The sequence below is a fragment of the Procambarus clarkii genome, chromosome 51, assembly GCF_040958095.1.
Source record: "Procambarus clarkii isolate CNS0578487 chromosome 51, FALCON_Pclarkii_2.0, whole genome shotgun sequence".
NCBI lineage: Eukaryota > Metazoa > Arthropoda > Malacostraca > Decapoda > Cambaridae > Procambarus > Procambarus clarkii.
In genome coordinates this window covers 2262836-2285478 of record NC_091200.1, presented here as the reverse complement: position 1 = coordinate 2285478, position 22643 = coordinate 2262836, and the positions used below count along the sequence as shown (strand labels likewise).

At 45.3% G+C, this 22643-nt stretch overlaps 1 protein-coding gene across 1 annotated transcript in view; it reads right to left on the bottom strand.

Annotated features, from left to right (window-relative positions):
* The window catches only part of LOC138351933 (uncharacterized), a 33674-nt gene that overhangs the window by 5422 nt on the left and 5609 nt on the right, over nucleotides 1–22643 (bottom strand). Inside the window, exons 3-5 of the mRNA XM_069304102.1 lie at nucleotides 20574–20652; nucleotides 17680–17836; nucleotides 6559–6706 (exon numbers count right to left, since the gene is read on the bottom strand). Of these exons, the coding sequence (XP_069160203.1) occupies nucleotides 6559–6706; nucleotides 17680–17836; nucleotides 20574–20652 (384 nt within the window). The remainder of the gene's footprint in view (nucleotides 1–6558; nucleotides 6707–17679; nucleotides 17837–20573; nucleotides 20653–22643) is intronic.

The following is a 22643-nucleotide window of genomic DNA, read 5'->3' as shown; positions in this document are numbered from 1 at the left end:
GCCTGGCCTGCCTGGCCTGCCTGGCCTGCCTGGCCTGCCTGGCCTGTCTGGCCTGCCTGGCCTGTCTGGCCTACCTGGCCTGCCTGGCCTGCCTGGCCTGCCTGGTCTGTCTGGCCTGCCTGGCCTGCCTGGCCTGCCTGACCTGCCTGGCCTGTCTGGCCTACCTGGCCTGCCTGACCTGCCTGGCCTGCCTGACCTGCCTGGCCTGCCTGACCTGCCTGGCCTACCTGGCCTGCCTGGCCTGCCTGGCCTGCCTGACCTGCCTGACCTGCCTGGCCTGCCTGACCTGCCTGGCCTGCCTGACCTGCCTGGCCTGCCTGACCTGCCTGGCCTACCTGGCCTGCCTGGCCTGCCTGGCCTGCCTGACCTGCCTGGCCTGCCTGACCTGCCTGGCCAATCTGGCCTGCCTGGCCTGCCTGGCCTGCCTGGCCTGCCTGGTCTGTCTGGCCTGCCTGGTCTGCCTGGCCTGCCTGGCCTGCCTGGCCTGCCTGGCCTGTCTGGCCTGCCTGGCCTACCTGGCCTGCCTGACCTGCCTGGCCTGCCTGGCCTACCTGGCCTGCCTGACCTGCCTGGCCTGCCTGGCCTGCCTGGCCTACCTGGCCTGCCTGGCCTGCCTGGCCTACCTGGCCTGCCTGGCCTACCTGGCCTGCCTGGCCTACCTGGCCTGCCTGGCCACTTAGCGGCCGTCTTGTCAAAATGTTTGGTGTTTATCGTAGAAAATATGTTTGTTTGTTTTTGGGTATTACTTATTGCATTTGTATTCTTCTTTAATCATTGTGATTATTATCGCACAGTGAACTCACATTAACGGAATGTATTAACGAGGAAAGCTGCAGGAGCTGTGAAGGAGGGATTCGAACTGGCTCATTTGCTTCTCCATGTCGTGGCGTGGTGGTCTAGGACGCTAGCTTGGGAGTACCAAGTAACCGGGTTCGAGTCCCCCTCATCGCTCCAATTGATTTTCTGTTGATTATTATTATTATTAGTGATTACAATATTCTTTACTTGGGAAATGTCTCAAAAACTACGAAGATGCTCCACACGCCTCAAAAATGTTATCTTCATCAAATCTTCTTAAAAATATATATAAAAATATTATCTTGTCAAGTAATGTCCGTCGACACGATAATAACAACATTGTTCACCGGAGCAGACACCGGCTGGTCCTCGTTCGGAGCTTTATAATCAGGTTCGCTTTAATAAAGATTGCTCGTTATCCGTTAGGAATAACGAGCAATTCCGAGAGTACGAGAGTACGTTCCCGTATCTGGAACGTACGGGACACGTTGTGCTGCTGAATGTCTTGTTTCTGACGTGAACGTCACGTGTTGTTCCTATGGCTGGTCCTTGGGGTCGGGAACATCCACAGTGGCCAAGTCTGGGGGCGCCGCCCTGGACCGTGTCGGGTGTTCTTCACCGTCATCTGAAATACACGTGGTTCCCCCCTTTCACTTCCGTCTGGAACATGGGTAGTAGTGCCCTTCTCGTGGGCCTCGAATTGTTTTGAATAGAATTACTTACATAATAGACAAAACTCGGGAAGTAGGAAGATTACAAATTCTTGAAGCCTTTCATATCAAAGCCGAACAACCCGCCATAAATACCCAAATAACGGAATAATTCACTCTACCAACAACTATTCTGCCCGAAACGCTGCGCGTACTAGTGGCTTTACAAGATTGTAATTACTATACTATGTATCCTTACAATCCTAATGTACCTTCTTGTATATAAATAAATAAATAAATAAATAAATAAATAAATGAGAGAACAAGACCGGAACGTGAAGATGCCAACGTTGACGATACTGCTCAAATCACCAGGTCATAAGTACTGAAGAGTACTTATGAAGTGTGAGGGAGACTGAAGTGTGAGGGAAGAGACTTTTGGCTGAAGTGTGAGGGAGAATACCGCACGAGAATGAAATAGTATGCAAATGGCCAAGGATTAAACTGAAAATGGAGGAGTATGACAAGTGGAGCCTCAAGTCCCATAATCTTCCTAACATTTGTACATGATGTAGACTCATTGTGTCACTGTTCGCAGATGACACAAAGCTGACCAGAAAAGTGTGGAGGTCAACTTGTGACCTCCACACTTAAATGTTCTTCTCCACACTTGTGGAGGTCAAAGCTGACCTCTACAAGTGATAATTACAAAAAGCTTCAGGAATATCTAGATAGATTAAATGTGTCCAACAAGTAGTTGATTGACTTCAACTTCAAAAAAATGCCATTTTATGAGGTTGTGAACATGCGGATGGATGCTGAAGGAACTATACATAATGATAGTGAGAGGAAGAGACCTGAGAGCAGGTTTATGACACCGAACCTATCACCCGAGGCACACAAACATTTACATCAATGGACGGAAGGTTGTGGAGTATCAGGCAGACTTCTGGAATCAAGATAAGGATGGTTTACGATCGCAGTCTTCTTCAAGTGTCCGACCAGCGCAGGAATATTCATTTCCGGCAACGGGTCCACTCCTCCAAATGCATAAATCGAAAACCAAATAATAATAATAATAATAATAATTTTTATTTTGGTAAGGTACATACATAAAGAGATTTTACAAAGTTTGTTGGGTTAATAGATAGAGTTAGTACATACAATGCCTAAAGCCACTATTACGCAAAGCGTTTCGGGCAGGAAACAGTGCTGAATAGTGGCTGAATTGACTGGGCTGAGCCAGGAGTACAGACTAAGGTTATTGAACCTCACGTAGCATGAAAAATAAATAGCTAGAGGGGAGGAAATGATCCGGACATAAAAAAATACCCGGGTCCCGGTAGTACAGTCGAATTCGTTCTCAAATCACAATCGAGAATTCCGGGTTCGAATCCAGGGCGGGACAGAAATGGTTGGGTGCAATTTCCTATCGCCTAATGCACCAGTTCACCTAACAGTAAGTTAGGTGAACTTTGTGAACCCAGGAGTTATTGAGCTTGTTGTGAGGCTGCATGCTGGACGGGGTCAGTAATTCGACCTGGGGGGGGGAGGGAGAGGAGAAGAGACATTAACATAATCCTAACATGTATGAATACACTCTGGCTGCCTGTCCCCCGACACAATAAATGAAGGTTAATATTTTTTTAATAAATCATCAACTGGAGTAGAATATTTATGTTTAGAACATAAAAAATATGTTCTCAACATCAATTTATATTGAGAACATTTAAATAAATGTAAATGAACATAAACATTTACGTTGAGAACATAAGTGCTGTGTAAGGGATGGCCAGAGGAGGCCTCGGGTCACACACAGGTATGAAAGTTGCAGAAGTAACTAAACACTTCCTCAATGTGTGGCAAGTGAACAATGGTAATGAACTAGAAGGGGAAAATGCACAGAATAACATCCTTCAGAATATTAATTAAAATAATATATTGCATGAAATATTCGTTGACTCGTTGAATTAGAAGATAGTCCGAATGGCCGAGCCCTGGGGCTGAAGCTCAACACTTCAGTACATAGGAATATAAATATAATGCTAATCTGAGGAAGGACATTGTCTTATACTCGCGCCCACGTGTCGAAAGCTCGGGCATTTTTTGGGCAAAAATAAATGACAAGGAAAAGTTAAGTAGCTGCCCAAGTGGTCAGGCCATCGAATTGTTGTAAATATCTCCAGGGAGAGAGGGAGGGTGTTTTGTGCTAGAGTGGCGGCTCTAGTGGTCACTGGGATGGTCCAGAGGTGGTCACTGGATGGTCCAGAGGTGGTCACTGGGATGGTCCAGAGGTGGTCACTGGGATGGTCCAGAGGTGATCTCTGGGATGGTCCAGAGGTGATCACTGGGATGGTCCAGAGGTAGTCACTGGGATGGTCCAGAGGTAGTCACTGGGATGGTCCAGAGGTGGTCATTGGGATGGTCCAGAGGTGGTCACTGGGATGGTCCAAGGCTGGTCACTGGATGGTCCAGAGGTGGTCACTGGGATGGTCCAGGGCAGGTCACTGGATGGTCCAGAGGTGGTCACTGTGATGGTCCAGGGCAGGTCACTGGATGGTCCAGGGCAGGTCACTGGATGGTCCAGAGGTGGTCACTGTGATGGTCCAAGGCTGGTCACTGGATGGTCCAGAGGTGGTCACTGTGATGGTCCAAGGCTGGTCACTGGATGGTCCAGAGGTGGTCACTGTGATGGTCCAAGGCTGGTCACTGGATGGTCCAGAGGTGGTCACTGTGATGGTCCAAGGCTGGTCACTGGATGGTCCAGAGGTGGTCACTGTGATGGTCCAGGGCAGGTCACTGGATGGTCCAGGGCAGGTCACTGGATGGTCCAAGGCTGGTCACTGGATGGTCCAGAGGTGGTCACTGGATGGTCCAGGGCAAGTCACTGGATGGTCCAGGGCAGGTCACTGGATGGTCCAAGGCTGGTCACTGGATGGTCCAGAGGTGGTCACTGGATGGTCCAGGGCAAGTCACTGGATGGTCCAGGGCAGGTCACTGGATGGTCCAGAGGTGGTCACTGTGATGGTCCAGGGCAGGTCACTGGATGGTCCAGAGGTGGTCACTGTGATGGTCCAGGGCAGGTCACTGGATGGTCCAGGGCAGGTCACTGGATGGTCCAAGGCTGGTCACTGGATGGTCCAGAGGTGGTCACTGGATGGTCCAGGGCAAGTCACTGGATGGTCCAGGGCAGGTCACTGGATGGTCCAGGGCAGGTCACTGTGATGGTCCAGGGCAAGTCACTGGATGGTCCAGGGCAGGTCACTGGATGGTCCAAGGCAAGTCACTGGATGGTCCAGGGCAAGTCACTGGATGGTCCAAGGCAAGTCACTGGATGGTCCAGGGCAAGTCACTGGATGGTCCAGGGCAGGTCACTGGATGGTCCAGGGCAGGTCACTGTGATGGTCCAGGGCAGGTCACTGGATGGTCCAAGGCAAGTCACTGGATGGTCCAGGGCAAGTCACTGGATGGTCCAGGGCAGGTCACTGGATGGTCCAGAGGTGGTCACTGTGATGGTCCAGGGCAGGTCACTGGATGGTCCAGGGCAGGTCACTGTGATGGTCCAGGGCAGGTCACTGGGATGGTCCAAGGCTGGTCACTGGATGGTCCAGGGCTGGTCACTGGATGGTCCAGGGCAGGTCACTGGATGGTCCAGGGCAGGTCACTGGATGGTCCAGGGCTGGTCACTGGATGGTCCAGGGCAGGTCACTGGATGGTCCAGGGCAGGTCACTGGATGGTCCAAGGCTGGTCACTGGATGGTCCAGGGCAGGTCACTGGATGGTCCAGGGCAGGTCACTGGATGGTCCAGGGCAGGTCACTGGATGGCCCAGGGCAGGTCACTGGGATGGTCCAGGGGGGGAGGTGGTAAATTATTTTTGTTTCTCAATCATGTTGTGGCAGCATTAAATATGGTTTAATTATGATGAAATGTTGTGTGTTCTGTTCTTTAACAACTTATAACACAATGAGAGGGTTATCTTGAGGTTATCTTGAGATGATTTCGGGGCTTTTAAGTGTCCCCGCGGCCCGGTCCTCGACCAGGCCTCCACCCCCAGGAAGCAGCCCGTGACAGCTGACTAACACCCAGGTACCTATTTTACTGCTAGGTAACAGGGGCATTCAGGGTGAAAGAAACTTTGCCCATTTGTTTCCGCCTCGTGCGGGAATCGAACCCGCGCCACAGAATTACGAGTCCTGCGCGCTATCCACCAGGCTACGAGGCCCCGCAAACCAATTAAACACAAATTTGCTCCATTCTAATAGACCGGCCTAAAAAAACACATAATTTTGAAAACTGATTATCATACCGTCTCATTATGTTACAAATCACATATAATCCAACACAAAATTTCAGCCAAATTTAACTACATTTAATGCCGCCGCCAGATAATTAAAATTTCTACAACATTTTTTTTTTACCTAATCACATACCATAATAGAAGTTGATTAGATGTTGATCAGATACTAAGATCATTCTGCTGCGTTCATCGATTTGCTCACCCTCTTGATTGAGCAATTCTCCTGATAATTTCACTCCGTTTGAAAATATATTTTTGAGTATTCTTTCATCTGTCTTATACTGTGAGCTCATGGTGGATTTTTAGTAGAGTTTTACGGGAAGGATTGTTTGCTGTTGCTGTTATCTTGAGGTTATCTTGAGATGATTTCGGGGCTTTTAGTGTCCCCGCGGCCCGGTCCTCGACCAGGCCTCCACCCCCAGGAAGCAGCCCGTGACAGCTGACTAACACCCAGGTACCTATTTTACTGCTAGGTAACAGGGGCATAGGGTGAAAGAAACTCTGCCCATTGTTTCTCGCCGGCGCCTGGGATCGAACCCAGGACCACAGGATCACAAGTCCAGCGTGCTGTCCGCTCGGCCGACCGGCTCCTCTGTTGTTGTTCTCTGTTGTCCCATTTGTCTAAATGCCTTCTGATATGGGTCTTGACTTCTCTATTCGTGTACACGTTGTTTATCAATACTTGAAGGTTCCTGTTCAATTCTGGATGTATGTTATGCCAGTCAGAACAATGTGTAGGAGTTCTGCGGATACATGAGTTGATCACAGATATAAGACCAGTGTGTCTTTCTCGCTCACAATCATCACTCACTTTCCCCGTCCGTTCCAATCCCAGTGTTGTAGAGTCGTAATGTTGTTGTTGTTGTGGAGTTGCTTTCTCCCGATGACTTCCCTCTCCTTGGCGCCATCTCCAACCTGCACCACCTTTGGCGCTCTCGTCAGCCACTATAATTAAATGTCTATACACGAAAACATTCTCCTACTTTCACTGCAGGTTAATCCTGACCCCTCAAACCGAACTGTCAGGCTGTGACTTTAGAAGCTTCTCCCTTCACTGGAGAAATACAGTGGCCCTATTCATAGGCTACCACTACCAATACTGCAATCACACTGACATTGTCTCGGTCCTGCACTCTTTACCTTCTGCAGCAAATCCTCGCTTGACCAGGGCTGTTCGCTCGATGTTAGTCGAGAGCTTCAGGCTTGCTTGTGAGAATAACAATTTCCCCACCCGTCTTCACGGAAGTTCTATTCAGTCTGGATGCAGAGAAAAGAGGTCCAAGAACCACTGTCATTCCGTGAGATGTGTTGGGGGTCATGAAGCAGGTCTCGCACTCCCTCACGCCACACTAACTCTTGCAGATGTAAACTTCTTTGCTTGAAATTGTTGCCTCGGTCATTGCTGTACCACGTGGGCCGTCTTGACTATTCTTTTCAAGTCACTAGCTTGACTTGGCTTCGTTTCATTGCATTAAATATTCATTGATTAAGGAATGCCTCTCAGAACGTCTACCGTTTTCAAGCTCTCAGGTTAAAGTGAGGCTCCAGGGGCCAATGAACGGCCTCGTACCTCACCCTGTGGGAGTTACGTAACCTCTGGTCACGATCTGATTGGCAGGACGATATAAAAAGTAAACCAATCAGGTTACACACGTACATGCCCCCCCCCCCCCTCTAGCCTGACCCCTTTTATGGTGGGCATGAAAATATTGCCTGAAGCGAAGTCATTTATCCGTCACCATGTTTCAAAACCCAGAGCCCGAGGCTACCCTTAGAAATTCACGTTCACAAAAATATCACAGCAAATGTAAATCCTATTTCCACCTAGCTTGAACTAAGCGTTAGCATGGTAACTTTTGGTAACTAGAAAAGATTGGTAACGATAAAAGTAACTTTGGTTACCAAGTTACTTTGGTAAATAAATTTTCTTACACGTTCATTAGAAAAGCTTGGTAACGATAGAAGTAACTTTGGTTACCAAGTTACTTTGGTAAATAAGTTCTCTTAAACGTTTATTAAGATGTATGTACCTTGCAAGGAGTAGGAGACGGTGTAACGACTGAGGCGCTCCCATTAGTGTTTTCACATATTTGTTTTAGATAAAGATATATACATCGATAGACGTTATTGATAGATAGATATACTGCGACAGGTACTGAAACAAAGATAGAGAGAACAAGAGAACAAGGCGAATGGGGAGAGTGTGTAGTCGACAAGAGAGAAGTGGGCCAGAGCGGCGCAGGTGCGGCCCCTCACCGCAAAAATAGCTATTCTGCTATTTCCACAGAACCCCAGCTTGTGCACAGGACCCGGACGGAAAATCTACGCGCATTATTTTCAAGTCATCGTGTACGCCAGACAATTGCTCACCACTCTCATATTGGCTGATTTAATGGAATGGGGGAGAGGCACAAAGGTAGCCTCGCAAAGGTATACTGGTCATCTGCTACAGGTAAAAGGTAATTACATCGCAGACAATGTATCGATGGCGAGACGAACACAAATTAATTTTCTTGTGATTGCATTGCCGCTCAGGGGAATATTCCGAGCCACAAATGTTTCAGAAATGCCCGCCATTCTTCCCTCCTTTTCCCCACCACGAATGTATCATCCCCTCTATTTTTCATTTTTCCCCTATATCATCCTGCCCCCCCAACCTCCTACTCCCCCATTGGAGGCCTCTGACGCTGGTGTGACCACTCAAACCACCATTAGAATTTAGAGGGGTTTGTTGACATGTAGGGGGGGAAACTGGAGAGCATGACAGGTCCGGAATTAGATTTTGTAATTTTTTTTATGAAAACAAAGTTTCCGAGTCATTTCTCAAGGAAAATGTGGCGATTAAAGGATCTGCTAACCCGAGACTCGGTGCTTAATTTTACGCATGAACGAGGCATCGATGGTACACTCCCTCTCCTTGATGTCTTCGTGAGAGGGAAGGGAGGGAATTATCAGGGGAAAGCGCCAAGCCATTACAACTATATTGCACTGGGAAGGGATCAGGATAAGGATTTGGGATGGGACGGGGGGAAAGGAATGGTCCCCAACCACTTGGACGGTCGGGGATTGAACGCCGACCTGCATGAAGCGAGATCGTCGCTCTACCATCCAGCACTTTCATCATCACACAAGTTTATACTAAATCCACCAACATTGGCGTGTGTATGAATGATCGCCCCGAATGCCCGGACAGATATAAGACTAGTGCAATAAACGCATTTATACGCAGAACCCTGACTCAGTATTCTGACTGGCGTAACATTCACAAGGCACTAGACAGGAACCTTCACGTTTTACTAATCAACGGGTACACGTATAGAGAAGTCAACACCCATATCAGAAGATATTTAGAAAAATGGTGTAACAGAGAACACCAACAGCAAACAATCCCTCTGGTAAAACTCTATTACAAATCCAGTAAGAGTTCGCAACACAAAACTGAAGAAAGAATCATTTAAAATATAATTTCAATTGGAGTGAAAGCGACAGTCGCAGACCGAAGATTGGAATTCATTATTTAATACAAAACATAAACAACTGCTGATTTAATAGTTAAGAACAACCACAATCAACGATACAATCCTCTCCATAAAGCAAACGTGGTATACCAGTTTACATGCAACAGTGAAGGATGTCACCTCCGGTCTGGTCATGCCAAATATATACATTGGCATGACCACCACAAAGCTTTCGAGAAGACTGACCTGCCATCTACAAGCTGGTGGCCCTAGAAACCATATGCAAAGTGTATATGAATTTCGGTAACAGTTGCTGTTCTTAATCCTTAGAGTAAGAAAATAGAAGCATAGAAATGTTAAACTATAACATCAAAAACGCCATCAATGCGGTCATATTTAACCAAATATGACAACAAAAATAATATATATATATATATATATATATATATATATATATATATATATATATATATATATATATATATATATATATATATACACTGCTAATTTATATACTGTTAAAAGTAATGCCTTGACTTTGTATGTGATTTGTGATTGAATAAGGAATGCAGGCGATGAGTCACAATAACGCGGCTAAATTATGTTGACCAGACCACACTCTAGAAGGTGAAGGGACGACGACGTTTCGGTCCGTCCTGGACCATTCTCAAGTCGATTGTGCAATGACTTCATTGCACAATGCACAATGATTGTGCCAGCACAATCGACTTGAGAATAAGGAATGTCATGGGGTCGGGGTCGCCCCCATGCTCCACTATAAGAAGGATTGTTTTATATTCCCACTCCCAGGGACTCCTCTGAAGTCTGAAATTGGGGTCTTGTTTTCTAAAGTTTTTTATGAGTTTATCAGCTGTTTCACTATTATATATTTTAATAGAGGAAGAGGGGGGGAGTGAAAGAGGGTTATCGGAGAGAGGAAAAAGAGAAGGGGGAGATAGTAGGGGGAAGGGGGGAGGAGGAGGAGGAAGGAGAGGGAGAAGAGACAGAAAGGGGAGATAGAAGGGGAAGAAAGAGAGGAAGGAAAGGGAGCGGGTAAAGAGGAGGCAATAAGTGTAGGCAATAATGGTAGGGGAGTGTCATTGTCTAACCGGTGTCACTCCAAATGAAATGCTTTAAGAATTACGGGTGAAAATAGATTTCCCAGCCATTGTGATTTTCATGAAGCCAAGTCTCAAATATTGATTGTGTTTCCCATAGAGTTGTTCAGCAGTTACAGTGCTTCGTACTAATCAATTTTCTGAGTGGGTACGAGGCAGGAAAAGGAGGAGGAAATGAGAAAATCCGCTAGGGCTGTGTGGTGGGCTCGAACCTACGACCAAAGCATTGCCAGTCGCATACGCTTACACCAGCAATCAACAGCCAATTAATGCACAACTACATTCTACCCACTTCAAGACTCCGTACCAATATAGAAGCATCAAGAGGAAGTATGGGCTAATAGGCCCTTTGCAGTTACTTCCATTCTTATGCTCTCCATAAGAGAGCATAAGATTTGACCTCCGTCCCGACGGCACTTTGATGGTAATGTTGGGCACAGTTATTTCATCAAATCACCTCACTTTGTGGGGCCACGTGAGCAACACAAAATAGCCTCGGCTATCATCGTCTTTTTACGGTCACTGATTATATATATATATATATATATATATATATATATATATATATATATATATATATATATATATATATATATATATATATATATATATGTATATATATATATATATATTTATGATCGATGTTCCCTTCGGGAATCTTAATTTTAAGATGAATAGGAAAACCAGGGATATACTGAACATCTTGTATCAGAATCTTTACTTTAAAAAACATAACGTTTCGAATACTTCTCGTATTCATCATCAGATCTAAAAGAAAAAACAGAAATCACAATCAAATAGCTGGTAAACAAAGAACTCATACTGAATATAATTGCCTATCAAAGAAAGGAAAATGCTTAAAAAACAAAACACTTAAGCGCACTTAAAGTGATCAATACAATAAAACTTATTAACTGTCACATATATTAAAAACTAATTTAAAATCCATTAAACTACAAGATGAAATTTATAACTACTAAAACAAACCATTCCATTAAACTTACGTGAAGTGATCAGAAGTGAAACTTGATACCTAAACACATAGATACTAAACACTATAACAAATATTTATATAATGACTACAAATCTGCAAAAAATGTATGTAAAATACAAACAGAATAAACGACAATTATAAAGTACTAACCAAAATCTTATAAAAAACTCAAATATTAAATAAAATTAAATACCAAAAAATTTATTATATATCCTAAATAAAAGATTATATTAATGTACAATGTTAAGACTTGAAATAAGTAAGAAAGGGCAAAGACATGGTAAACTAAACAAAATTAAACTACCAAAATAAACTAAAAATCAAATTACAGGGCCTACTGTGCACTATACAGTGTACAATTGAACAGCTGAAAGGTTGCTATTTAACAGAGGCCGCAAGATATTGAGAATATCATTTTATCATTATTAGATAAATAATGTTTATTCTGTTTTGTTAATTAATGTTTTAAATAATAGTCGTTTATTCTGTTTGTATTTTACATACATTTTTTGCAGATTTGTAGTCATTATATAAATATTTGTTATAGTGTTTAGTATCTATGTGTTTAGGTATCAAGTTTCACTTCTGATCACTTCACGTAAGTTTAATGGAATGGTTTGTTTTAGTAGTTATAAATTTCATCTTGTAGTTTAATGGATTTTAAATTAGTTTTTAATATATGTGACAGTTAATAAGTTTTATTGTATTGATCACTTTAAGTGCGCTTAAGTGTTTTGTTTTTTAAGCATTTTCCTTTCTTTGATAGGCAATTATATTCAGTATGAGTTCTTTGTTTACCAGCTATTTGATTGTGATTTCTGTTTTTTCTTTTAGATCTGATGATGAATACGAGAAGTATTCGAAACGTTATGTTTTTTTAAGTAAAGATTCTGATACAAGATGTTCAGTATATCCTTGGTTTTCCTATTCATCTTAATATATATATATATATATATATATATATATATATATATATATATATATATATATATATATATATATATATATATATATATATATATATATATTTTTTTTTTTTTTTTTTTTTTTTTTTTAAAGTTTGTGAGGGTACCACCTCTGGTGCCAATGTGGGGACCCATAGCCTCGGAGAAGAAAATAAAAAGTATTCAGAGGAGACCTTGTGGTTTCTCACTGAACACTAATATTATCTTCTCCTACCACCCCCATTCTTTTGTATGTACACATATATATTTACTTTATTTGAACTTTGTTACAAAAAAGGAGTTACATATGGGTTACAAAGATGGTTGTCATAGGTTGTCGAGTTCCTCCAGCTCCTCAGATGGCAGGCAGGAACCCTGGATGCAGTGCGCATTTCCCCTCTGTATCGCCACACTGAGGCGCTGGAAAAGAAAGCTTGCAGCTCTCGGGTCCCTTGTTGTTTCAATGAGCCTAGAACCCAGTTCCTTCAAAAAACTGGTAGCACTTTTACCCCAGGCGCCGAGCGTCTCAGAAGCAATGGGGACAAAATTGTAGTGGTGATCCAGTTCTCTATACTTACGGGATTTGGCTGCTTCCCTGTGGGTGGCAGCGCCACCTGGTTGTGCAACACTGAGGTTAATGTAGGTGTTAGCCAGGGTTGATACGCACGTGTAGTCCCATACCAACTGCTTGCCATTCTTCCAGGGGTTCACTGTGATACCATCCGGGCGACCAATAAGAGCATCAGAGTTACGGGGCGTTAGGTAACGGGGCTCTCTTTCAGCTGGGCATCCAGCTGTGGTGAGGCTCCTCTTGATGATGTCGTTAACTTCACTGTGCCTCGAGTGCCATCCCCCTGTGCTTTGGCAGAGTAGGCCATGGTGACCGTACCTGTCAGCCACCACCTCGCCGCAAATACACCTATACAAATACAAATATATATAAATATATATATATAAACCCCTTAAAAATTTTAACCCAGGCCACAGGTCTCCCAACTCTCAGTATGAGGCTATGGCCGAGCTGCCTGAGGAAGTCAGTATGAACTAGGGAGGTATCCAGCCCCACATTTATTTTTGTGCATTGCGAGAGAGATAAGTGGAGTCTGCACTGGACGCAATAGCTCATTGTGAAGAATTGTTGGCGCCCCGCTGAGGAAGATGACGCCCTGTAAGGACCCAAGGCCAGCCGAGTGAGAAATTGTTGGTTGCGGAGGTTCATCAGTTGAACTCCCGCACTCGACCCCCACCTCACTCTGGGGACACTGTGAGAAGAGTCCTTCGGGGGGTCTCTCTCTCTCTTGCTCATATGGGGTCATGACCATTATCCGGGGGTGTCCTTGCTTGCATAGGTCACTCATTCTTGGCGCTAAAATTGCCCTGTCATGTTGTGGGTGACCTCACAGGCTTTCTCCTGGCTCTCTCATTATTCTGTGACATTTTCTTGGGGATCTCTCTTCTCTCTGACTCTTGCACCAGTCCATAAATTCTGCTACAATTCTAGACAATCGGGTATAGAGATACGTCCCGCAAATACTATACCAAAGTTTGTGGCCCTCACTGGCATGAGACAGCCGCAAACGTTATATGTTTTTATCCACTAAAACTTTCTTCTACTATCGGGCTGCCACATTAATGTTTCTCCCTTCGCTGTAGGAACAGGGACTCTACTATTGACTCAGGCTACCACTAATGTTGTCACTGCAGTCATAATATCACAGTAGTGTCATAACTTCACAGGCCTGGCACTGTTCTCCTTACCTTGCATAACTGATCTTCCTCGACCGGGACTATTCACTTGATGTTTAAGAACCTCGGGGTTGTTAATGAGAACAACAGTACCTCACCACTGATGAAGAACACGCACACAGATTGATTGAAGTAGATTAAGCCACCCAAAAGGTGTCACGGGCATGACTACCTTACCACTCTTATCAATCCGAGTTCATTACAGCCTGGATGTTGTCAAAAGATGTTCCCAGAGCACTAGCATTCCTCAGATCGTGGCTGGACCCATCGACCAGCAGACCTCTCCTAGCTCCTCACTAACTCATGGAAATCCAGATCTTCGTCACTTGAAGATCCTACCTCCGCCGTTCTCAATGCAATGCCGATCCCTAGGCTCTGCTCTTTCAGTCTGCCTCGTCGTATGACGTTAAATCTTCATCAATAATGGAACGCCATTCAGTACATCCGCCTTCATCAAGGTACACTGAGGTCTCAATAGCTAATGACTGCCTGGCAGCTCCCCCTCGGGAGTCACGCTCCGATTGGCGGGCCAATTCAAAAACTTAGCCAATTACATCACACAACCACATCCGAATGGGCTGGCTCTGCTCTTGTGGGCAAGGAAATATTGCCCGAAGCTACAATATAACCCGTCACTATGTTTGAAATATCACCGAGCTACTGTAGTTCACAAATATAAAAATAACACAGTAAAATGATATCCAAACTCGGTCTAAATTGAACTAAAAGTTAGCCTAGGCCGTCTGACATGTTTATAAAGGTGTATATGTGAACTGAAAGCAGGAAGAGATGCGGTACGACAACGGTACACTTACAGGTGCCTTAAGGGTCTAGCTAGGCTACTGAGTGGTGAAAGGGGAGTAGGGACGAGGGTGGGGATCAAAGAGGAGGTTAGGCTGAGGGAGTCAAGGGGGAGTTGGGATGAGGTGTTCATCCCAAGGGTGAGATGGGATGAAATGAAGTGGCCTTCCGAACGTTTTTTGATTACTTCAATGACCCGGTTCCAACGTTTTAATCATATTACACATTTAAAAGCGTATTTTACATCTCTGTGATTCGTTTGTGTTTAGTTTCCATATATATCTTCCCCTCGTTCTTCTGTTCTTAGCTCTGAACAATGCTGCTGTGTCTACTTTGTCAATTACCATTTAAATCCATTACTGATTCCACATCTCCTTCAGTGTAGTGTAATGTGAATGTGTGTGTGTGTGTGTGTGTGTGTGTGTGTGTGTGTGTGTGTGTATGTGTGTGTGTGTGTGTGTGTGTGTGTGTGTGTGTGTGTGTGTGTGTGTGTGTATGTGTGTGTGTGTGTGTGTGTGTGTGTGTGTGTGTGTTTGTGTGTGTGTGTGTGTGTGTGTGTGTGTGTGTGTATGTGTGTGTGTGTGTGTGTGTGTGTGTGTGTGTGTGTGTGTGTGTGTGTGTATGTGTGTGTGTGTGTGTGTGTGTGTGTGTGTGTGTGTGTGTGTGTGTGTGTGTGTGTGTATGTGTGTGTCTGTGTGTGTACTCACCTATTTGTGCTTGCGGGGGTTGAGCTCTGGCTCTTTGGTCCCGCCTCTTAACCGTCAATCAACAGGTGTACAGGTTCCTGAGCCTATTGGGCTCTATCATATCTACACTTGAAACTGTGTATGGAGTCAGCCTCCACCACATTACTTCCTAATGCATTCCATTTGTCAACCACTCTGACACTAAAAAAGTTTTTTCTAATATCTCTATGGCTCAATTGGGCACTCAGTTTCCACCTGTGTCCCCTAGTGCGTATTCCCCTTGTGTTAAATAGCCTGTCTTTATCAACCCTGTCGATTCCCTTGAGAATCTTGAATGTGATGATCATGTCCCCCCCTAACTCTTCTGTCTTCCAACGAAGTGAGGTTTAATTCCCGTAGTCTCTCCTCGTAGCTCATACTTCTCAGCTCGGGTACTAGTCTGGTGGCAAACCTTTGAACCTTTTCCAGTTTAGTCTTATGCTTGACTAGATATGGACTCCATGCTGGAGCCGCATACTCCAGGATTGGTCTGACATATGTGGTATATAACGTTCTGAAAGATTCCTTACACAAGTTTCTAAAGGTCGTTCTTATGTTAGCCAACCTGGCATATGCCGCTGATGTTATCCTCGTGATATGAGCTTCAGAGGACAGGTCTGGTGTGATATCAACCTCCAGGTCTTTCTCTCTCTTTGACTCTTGAAGTATTTCATCTTCCAAATGATACCTTGTATCTGGTCTCCTGCTGTGTGTGTGTGTGTGTGTGTGTGTGTGTGTGTGTGTGTGTGTGTGTGTGTGTGTGTGTGTGTGTGTGTGCGTATGTGCGTGTGCGTGAGTGCGTGTGTGTGTGAATAAAATATCCCAAAAGAGGTACTGGATTTTAGTGAAGTTTCCCAAGCGAGTTGATTAAAGTTTGGAGAAATTAAATGTTAGATCGGAATTCAGAGCCAAAGTTTTTATCGCGCCGTAGCTAAAATGAATTTAATCCTGCATATTACACCTTAATTTATGGAGCGTTGTGATATAAATGGTTAAATGTCATAATGAAAGTGAGGTCAACTATTTATTGAGGTTAACAAAGGTTAACATGAAGAGCCAATCGTTAACATTACAAGCGCATATATAATACATGGGATAAATTACATAATTACAAAATCATAAGAGAAGTATAGAAGGACACTGAGACTGGATATTAAACCTTGCAAGTGGTCTAGTCAAGATTGCAACGATTTTTCACTATTTTTCTATAATGTTAAAATCTTAGAACAGCCGAATTAAATGTAATAATTTCTCCAAAATCACTAAAAATGTAAAAGTTTGAATCATTTTTTATTCTTTAATTTTATAATATAAATACGAACCACTGCAGATTTTTCATTTTTCACACAAGTGGGCACATGGACTGATGACTCCTGTTAGCAGGCTGAGAACGTCCCCCTTTCCCATAGCTGGTGGTATAAGCCTTATACCCACTAGTTTTCCCCTAAACACGAACCGCCACCCGGTTAACAACCAGGTACCCAGTTACTGCTGGGTGTATAGAGGTGAACAGTTAAGGATTGGTGCCTAGACAATCCTTCCCGGCTCAGGACTCCTGTCTAATGCTAAATCGCTTGCTCTTCGAATGTGTTAAACGTCTTCCAAGTGCTTCGAGACATCTTTACGATGTACTATCTCTTAACCAGGTCTAGAGGATTGGTGGTCTGGTCAACCAGACCACCCTAAGGCTGTTAGACCAACCCGTCCTCTTAAAAATAACGTCACTTTTGGCTCGTATGCGCGCTATGGCCAAATTTGGACGTAATTTGAAATTAAATCGACTCACAAAAGGGACGTTCTGTTCCGTTTTCTATTTGAGTCGTCCGGCGTACGCGCAGAGGTTATGAGAGGACACTTTAAATTAACGTTTTTCATAACGTTTTGAAACTTTATGAGAATTTCCTGCCCACCTAACCTATCAGAGGACCCTTAACTTACTGTTGTTGAAAAAAAAATCCAAAATTTATTTTAATTTTTTTTTCATTTTCAAATTACGTCCAAATTCGGCCATACGGGGAAACGGCCAAAAGCGACGTTCTTTTTAAGAGGACAGGTCGGATATGAAATACAGCCCAGTTAAGCAACAATTCTTATCTTGAAAATTTGCTATCAGTGAGACTGAATCCAGACGGTTGAATGGTCTTACCTCTTCTCCGGGAGGAGGTCAGAGCTGCGGTCTACCTGTCCAAGTTGGTGGGCTGCCAGAGCAAGTAAACTGTTGGTGTCAGTAGGAAACAGCGCAGAAGTATATTGTATATTGGCACAAGTGTAACCCTTCCTCAACCATCTGCCCAGCCCACAATCTGGAACGGTAGTGTGAGATTCAATAGCAACTCTCTAAATTGTGTTGAGTGGCGCGGTCCCCCCGAGGAAGGGGAAGCATGAGCGGTCGCTCGTCAAAGCGGGAAAATACTTTTCCTGTACATGATGCAAGGATTTACGAAGTCAGAAGCCATATAGTGGCATTGCTGCCACTGATGCAACCGTTGTATTTCACAACAAACACATTGCAAGCTCTGATGTTGCATTATAACAACAACAACAACAATACATTGTAACACACACGCAACCTCAGTATCAAACCCTCCACAACCATAGACCAACACTACCACAACCATAGATCACCACCACCACAACCATAGATCAACACCATCACCACCACAACCATAGACCACCACCACCACAACCATAGACCACCACAACCATAGACCACCACCACCACAACCATTGACCACCACCACCACCACAACCATAGACCACCACAACCATAGACCACCACCACCACAACCATAGACCACCACCACCACAACCATAGACCACCACCACCACAACCATAGACCACCACAACCATAGACCACCACAACCATAGACCACCACCACCACAACCATTGACCACCACCACCACCACAACCCCCACCATTGAGGTCACCACTTATGGTACTCCTCGCTACGCTTTCATTTGATGTAAGTACATGACTAATATTGATTATGTCCCTCATTGAGCAATTAGCACGCTGTGTGTCATGTACGGGAAGTCAGTGTGTGCGCCTCTGTTTGTCTCCCTGGAGATGTGACGATCAAGTATCAGGGTTTTGGAATCTCAAATACCGTTTAGTTTTCATTACATATAGTCTACGAAGAATTATTTAATATTTGCAGCCGGCACTCACAACCATCCCTCACAGCTGTGAGGGTCTGGAATATCAAACACCGAGACTTACATTAGATTAGTGAAAGACTTTTAAAAGTCTTTTTAAAGACTAGTTTTCGCATCAAATTTCATCACAGTAATTAATTATATTCTCAACTTAACCTCTCCAGTCTCAAGTGTACTGTCCGTATGCAAATGAGGAATAATTCTACTGTCTTGAGCTAACTACTGAATCAGGGCCTCCTCAGAAGACCAGGCTTCTACGATCAGGAAGGCCCACGACGTCCACATTCTGGTGTATCGTTTAGTAAAGCACATCAGCTTTCTGATTTCCTCTAAGAATCCATTGGAAATAATATCATAAGTAGAAAAAAAAATTATGTTTATTAGTGTAAGAAATGAATGTTGTAGTATACGATACATTGGGAAGCTTGAGAGAGTTGTACATGTATCTCAAGGCATTGTTAATGTAGTTTTATGGGAGAGGCCGGAGGCCCCCATACGCACACGGATTGAAGTAAATTTTTACGCCATCCTCGGACCATTCCGCTGAATTGTTGAATATTGTTGACCAGACCACACACTAGAAGGTGAAGGGACGACGACGTTTCGGTCCGTCCTGGACCATTCTCAAGTCGATTGTGAATGGTCTGGCCAACATACTTTAGCCACGTTATTGTGACTCATCGCTTGTTGAATATTGTTCGTCATACGCAAATAAAGTTTCCAGTAACAAATCCTTCATACTGTATTGACTCCCCCAGTTACCGTCCCCAGCAAAGTTTCTTGCCTTAAGCTTATCTCAACACCCCCCCCCCCCCAGACTCCCCCACTCCCCTATTGACGCAATATTTATCGCGTCGCAATTCAGCCCGAACTGGTTAAGCTGATTAATTAATTTCGCCTCAAGGCCGGTGAACTGACGACTCTGTGGCGCACCCGGAGCAAGTGAGAGATTATTACATATTCATGAGGAAATATTAATGGCGTAGAATATACGCACCAGACGCCGCGGGACTGTCCAATGGTGCGGAGGGAGAGTGAGGGAGAAAAGGAAGGTTTGGGTATAACGCAGCTACCCGGCAACAAACGAACAAATCCACAAGAACCGTGACGAGGATTCGAACCTGCGTCCGGAAGCATCCCAGACACTGTCTTAATCGACTGAGCAACCCGTCCTTCTGACTAACAGGTCGCATTTTGTACGTAGCTGTAACTCACGTTACGAATGCATCCTGCTATAATCTCTAAGCTCAGTTTTGATTTACATCTCCTTAAATTGTCGTTGTTACATTTACGCTTCGTTAGCCTGTCGTTGACGCGTCATAACCCAATCAGCACTAACGGCGCTTTTACGGACGTTGTCGTGACCAGTCGTATTGTCGTGCCGGCCTTACCGCCACAGCCAGTCATCTCTGCACGTTAACGACTCCAGCATCATCGCGTTGGTACTCGCTATCCTCGTTATCTTGTCCTTCGTTGGTCGGTCTCTGTTGCTGGTAATTCATGTCGCTTTTGTGGCGACTATTAATGTTCAGTCGGAGGGAATATTTGATTACGACTATTTCAAATTGGTAATTAGGTAAGGTGATTATGAGAAGAAAGCACTTGAGTAATGATCTTAAAAGTTTAAGTAGCAGGGGCCAGATTCACGAAAGCACTTACGCAAGCACTTACGAACGTGTACATCTTTCCTCAACCTTTGACGGCTTTGGTTACATTTATTAAACAGTTTACAAGCATGAAAACTTCCCATTCAACTGTTGTTATTAATATAAACAGCCTCCTGGTGCTTCGGAGCTCATTAACTGTTTAATAATTGTAAACAATGCCGCCAAAGATTGAGAAAAGATGTACAAGTTCGTAAGTGTTTGCCTAATTAGGCAAACACTTTCGTGAATTTGGCCCCAGGAGGTGTAGCTCGGAGCGTCGCTCGAGACGTCCCACCTGCATTATGGATCTGATAATCTTTCAAATGCAAAAAAATATAAGAATGAATATAGAATATTGCAATAAATTCTTCACAAAATCCTGAATTCATTATTTAGGTTGTTCATGATGTTGCAGTGTGACGGCCCAGAGGTGTAGTGAGTGGCGGGTTATTGGTCGTTCTTACATGTATGAATTCTTGTGGGTGTTAATGGGTACTGTGCCATTGGACGTGGGGTTGTAACAAGGCAATGGCTGGAGGATTTACTACAGCCATCACAGCTATCACGAGAGACTAATCCCATGGCACAGTCGCTAATCCAAGTGACTAATCCCTCTGTCTCTCTGTCTCTCTCTCTCTCTCTCTCTCTCTCTCTCTCTCTCTCTCTCTCTCTCTCTCTCTCTCTCTCTCTCTCTCTCTCTCTCTCTCTCTCTCTCTCTCTCTCATAAGTTTAAACACTCTTTACCTTAACTTATAGTTATTAACAGTGCTGACCATTGCTGTTGTGCGCCTCGTCGACGATGATGATGAATATGATGAAGATTAAGCCACCCAAGAGGTGGCACGGGCATGAATAGCCCGTAAAAAAAAAGCCCTCGCCGACACACCCATCCCAGCTTTATAGTCAAAATCCTTATCCATGTCTTCTCAGCCATCACTCCTAACCACAGCCACGAGACGTCATTAACGGGCGGGCGTCACTGCACGAATAGCCACCATCATCACCACAATCAATCTCGCTATTCTTGCAGACGTCATCCCCACAGCTTCCAACACAAGGTGATCATGGCCACCATTTGCCCCGGTGTTCACCACTGGTAAGGTGGCGTGAGCCCCTAGTAACGGGTGCTCCACACAGCGGTATTAGTAACGAAGGGAGTGAGATGAGTAGGTTTTGAGAGGGCTCTGTGGTTGGTTGGTGCTGTCTCTGGTGGGCTGGTGCTGTCTCTGGTGGGCTGGTGCTGTCTCTGGTGGGCTGGTGCTGTCTCTGGTGGGCTGGTGCTGTCTCTGGTTGGTTGGTGCTGTCTCTGGTGGGCTGGTGCTGTCTCTGGTGGGCTGGTGCTGTCTCTGGTGGGCTGGTGCTGTCTCTGGTGGGCTGGTGCTGTCTCTGGTGGGTTGGTGCTGTCTCTGGTGGGCTGGTGCTGTCTCTGGTGGGCTGGTGCTGTCTCTGGTGGGTTGGTACTGTCTCTGGTGGGCTGGTGCTGTCTCTGGTGGGCTGGTGCTGTCTCTGGTGGGCTGGTGCTGTCTCTGGTGGGTTGGTACTGTCTCTGGTGGGCTGGTGCTGTCTCTGGTGGGTTGGTACTGTCTCTGGTGGGCTGGTGCTGTCTCTGGTGGGCTGGTGCTGTCTCTGGTGGACTGGTACTGTCTCTGGTGGGCTGGTGCTGTCTCTGGTGGGCTGGTGCTGTCTCTGGTGGGCTGGTGCTGTCTCTGGTGGGCTGGTGCTGTCTCTGGTGGGCTGGTGCTGTCTCTGGTGGACTGGTACTGTCTCTGGTGGGCTGGTGCTGTCTCTGGTGGGCTGGTGCTGTCTCTGGTGGGCTGGTGCTGTCTCTGGTGGGCCGGTGCTGTCTCTGGTGGGCTGGTGCTGTCTCTAGTGGACTGGTGCTGTCTCTGGTGGGCTGGTGCTGTCTCTGGTGGGCTGGTGCTGTCTCTGGTGGGCTGGTGCTGTCTCTGGTGGGCTGGTGCTGTCTCTGGTGGGTTGGTACTGTCTCTGGTGGGCTGGTGCTGTCTCTGGTGGGTTGGTACTGTCTCTGGTGGGCTGGTGCTGTCTCTGGTGGGTTGGTGCTGTCTCTGGTGGGCTGGTGCTGTCTCTGGTGGGCTGGTGCTGTCTCTGGTGGGCTGGTGCTGTCTCTGATGCGTTTGTCTGTCCCTCTCCCTCCCTCCTCTGTCCCTCCCTTCCTTCCTGTGAGCAGCCATTAAAGGGAAGGACACCACCCCACACATCTAGGCCCGGTCCGACCCCTGTAATGGTACATTCCTGTAAAGGAAGAGCGAGACTCGTACTTTTCTTCGTTTCCGGGCTAGCGACAGC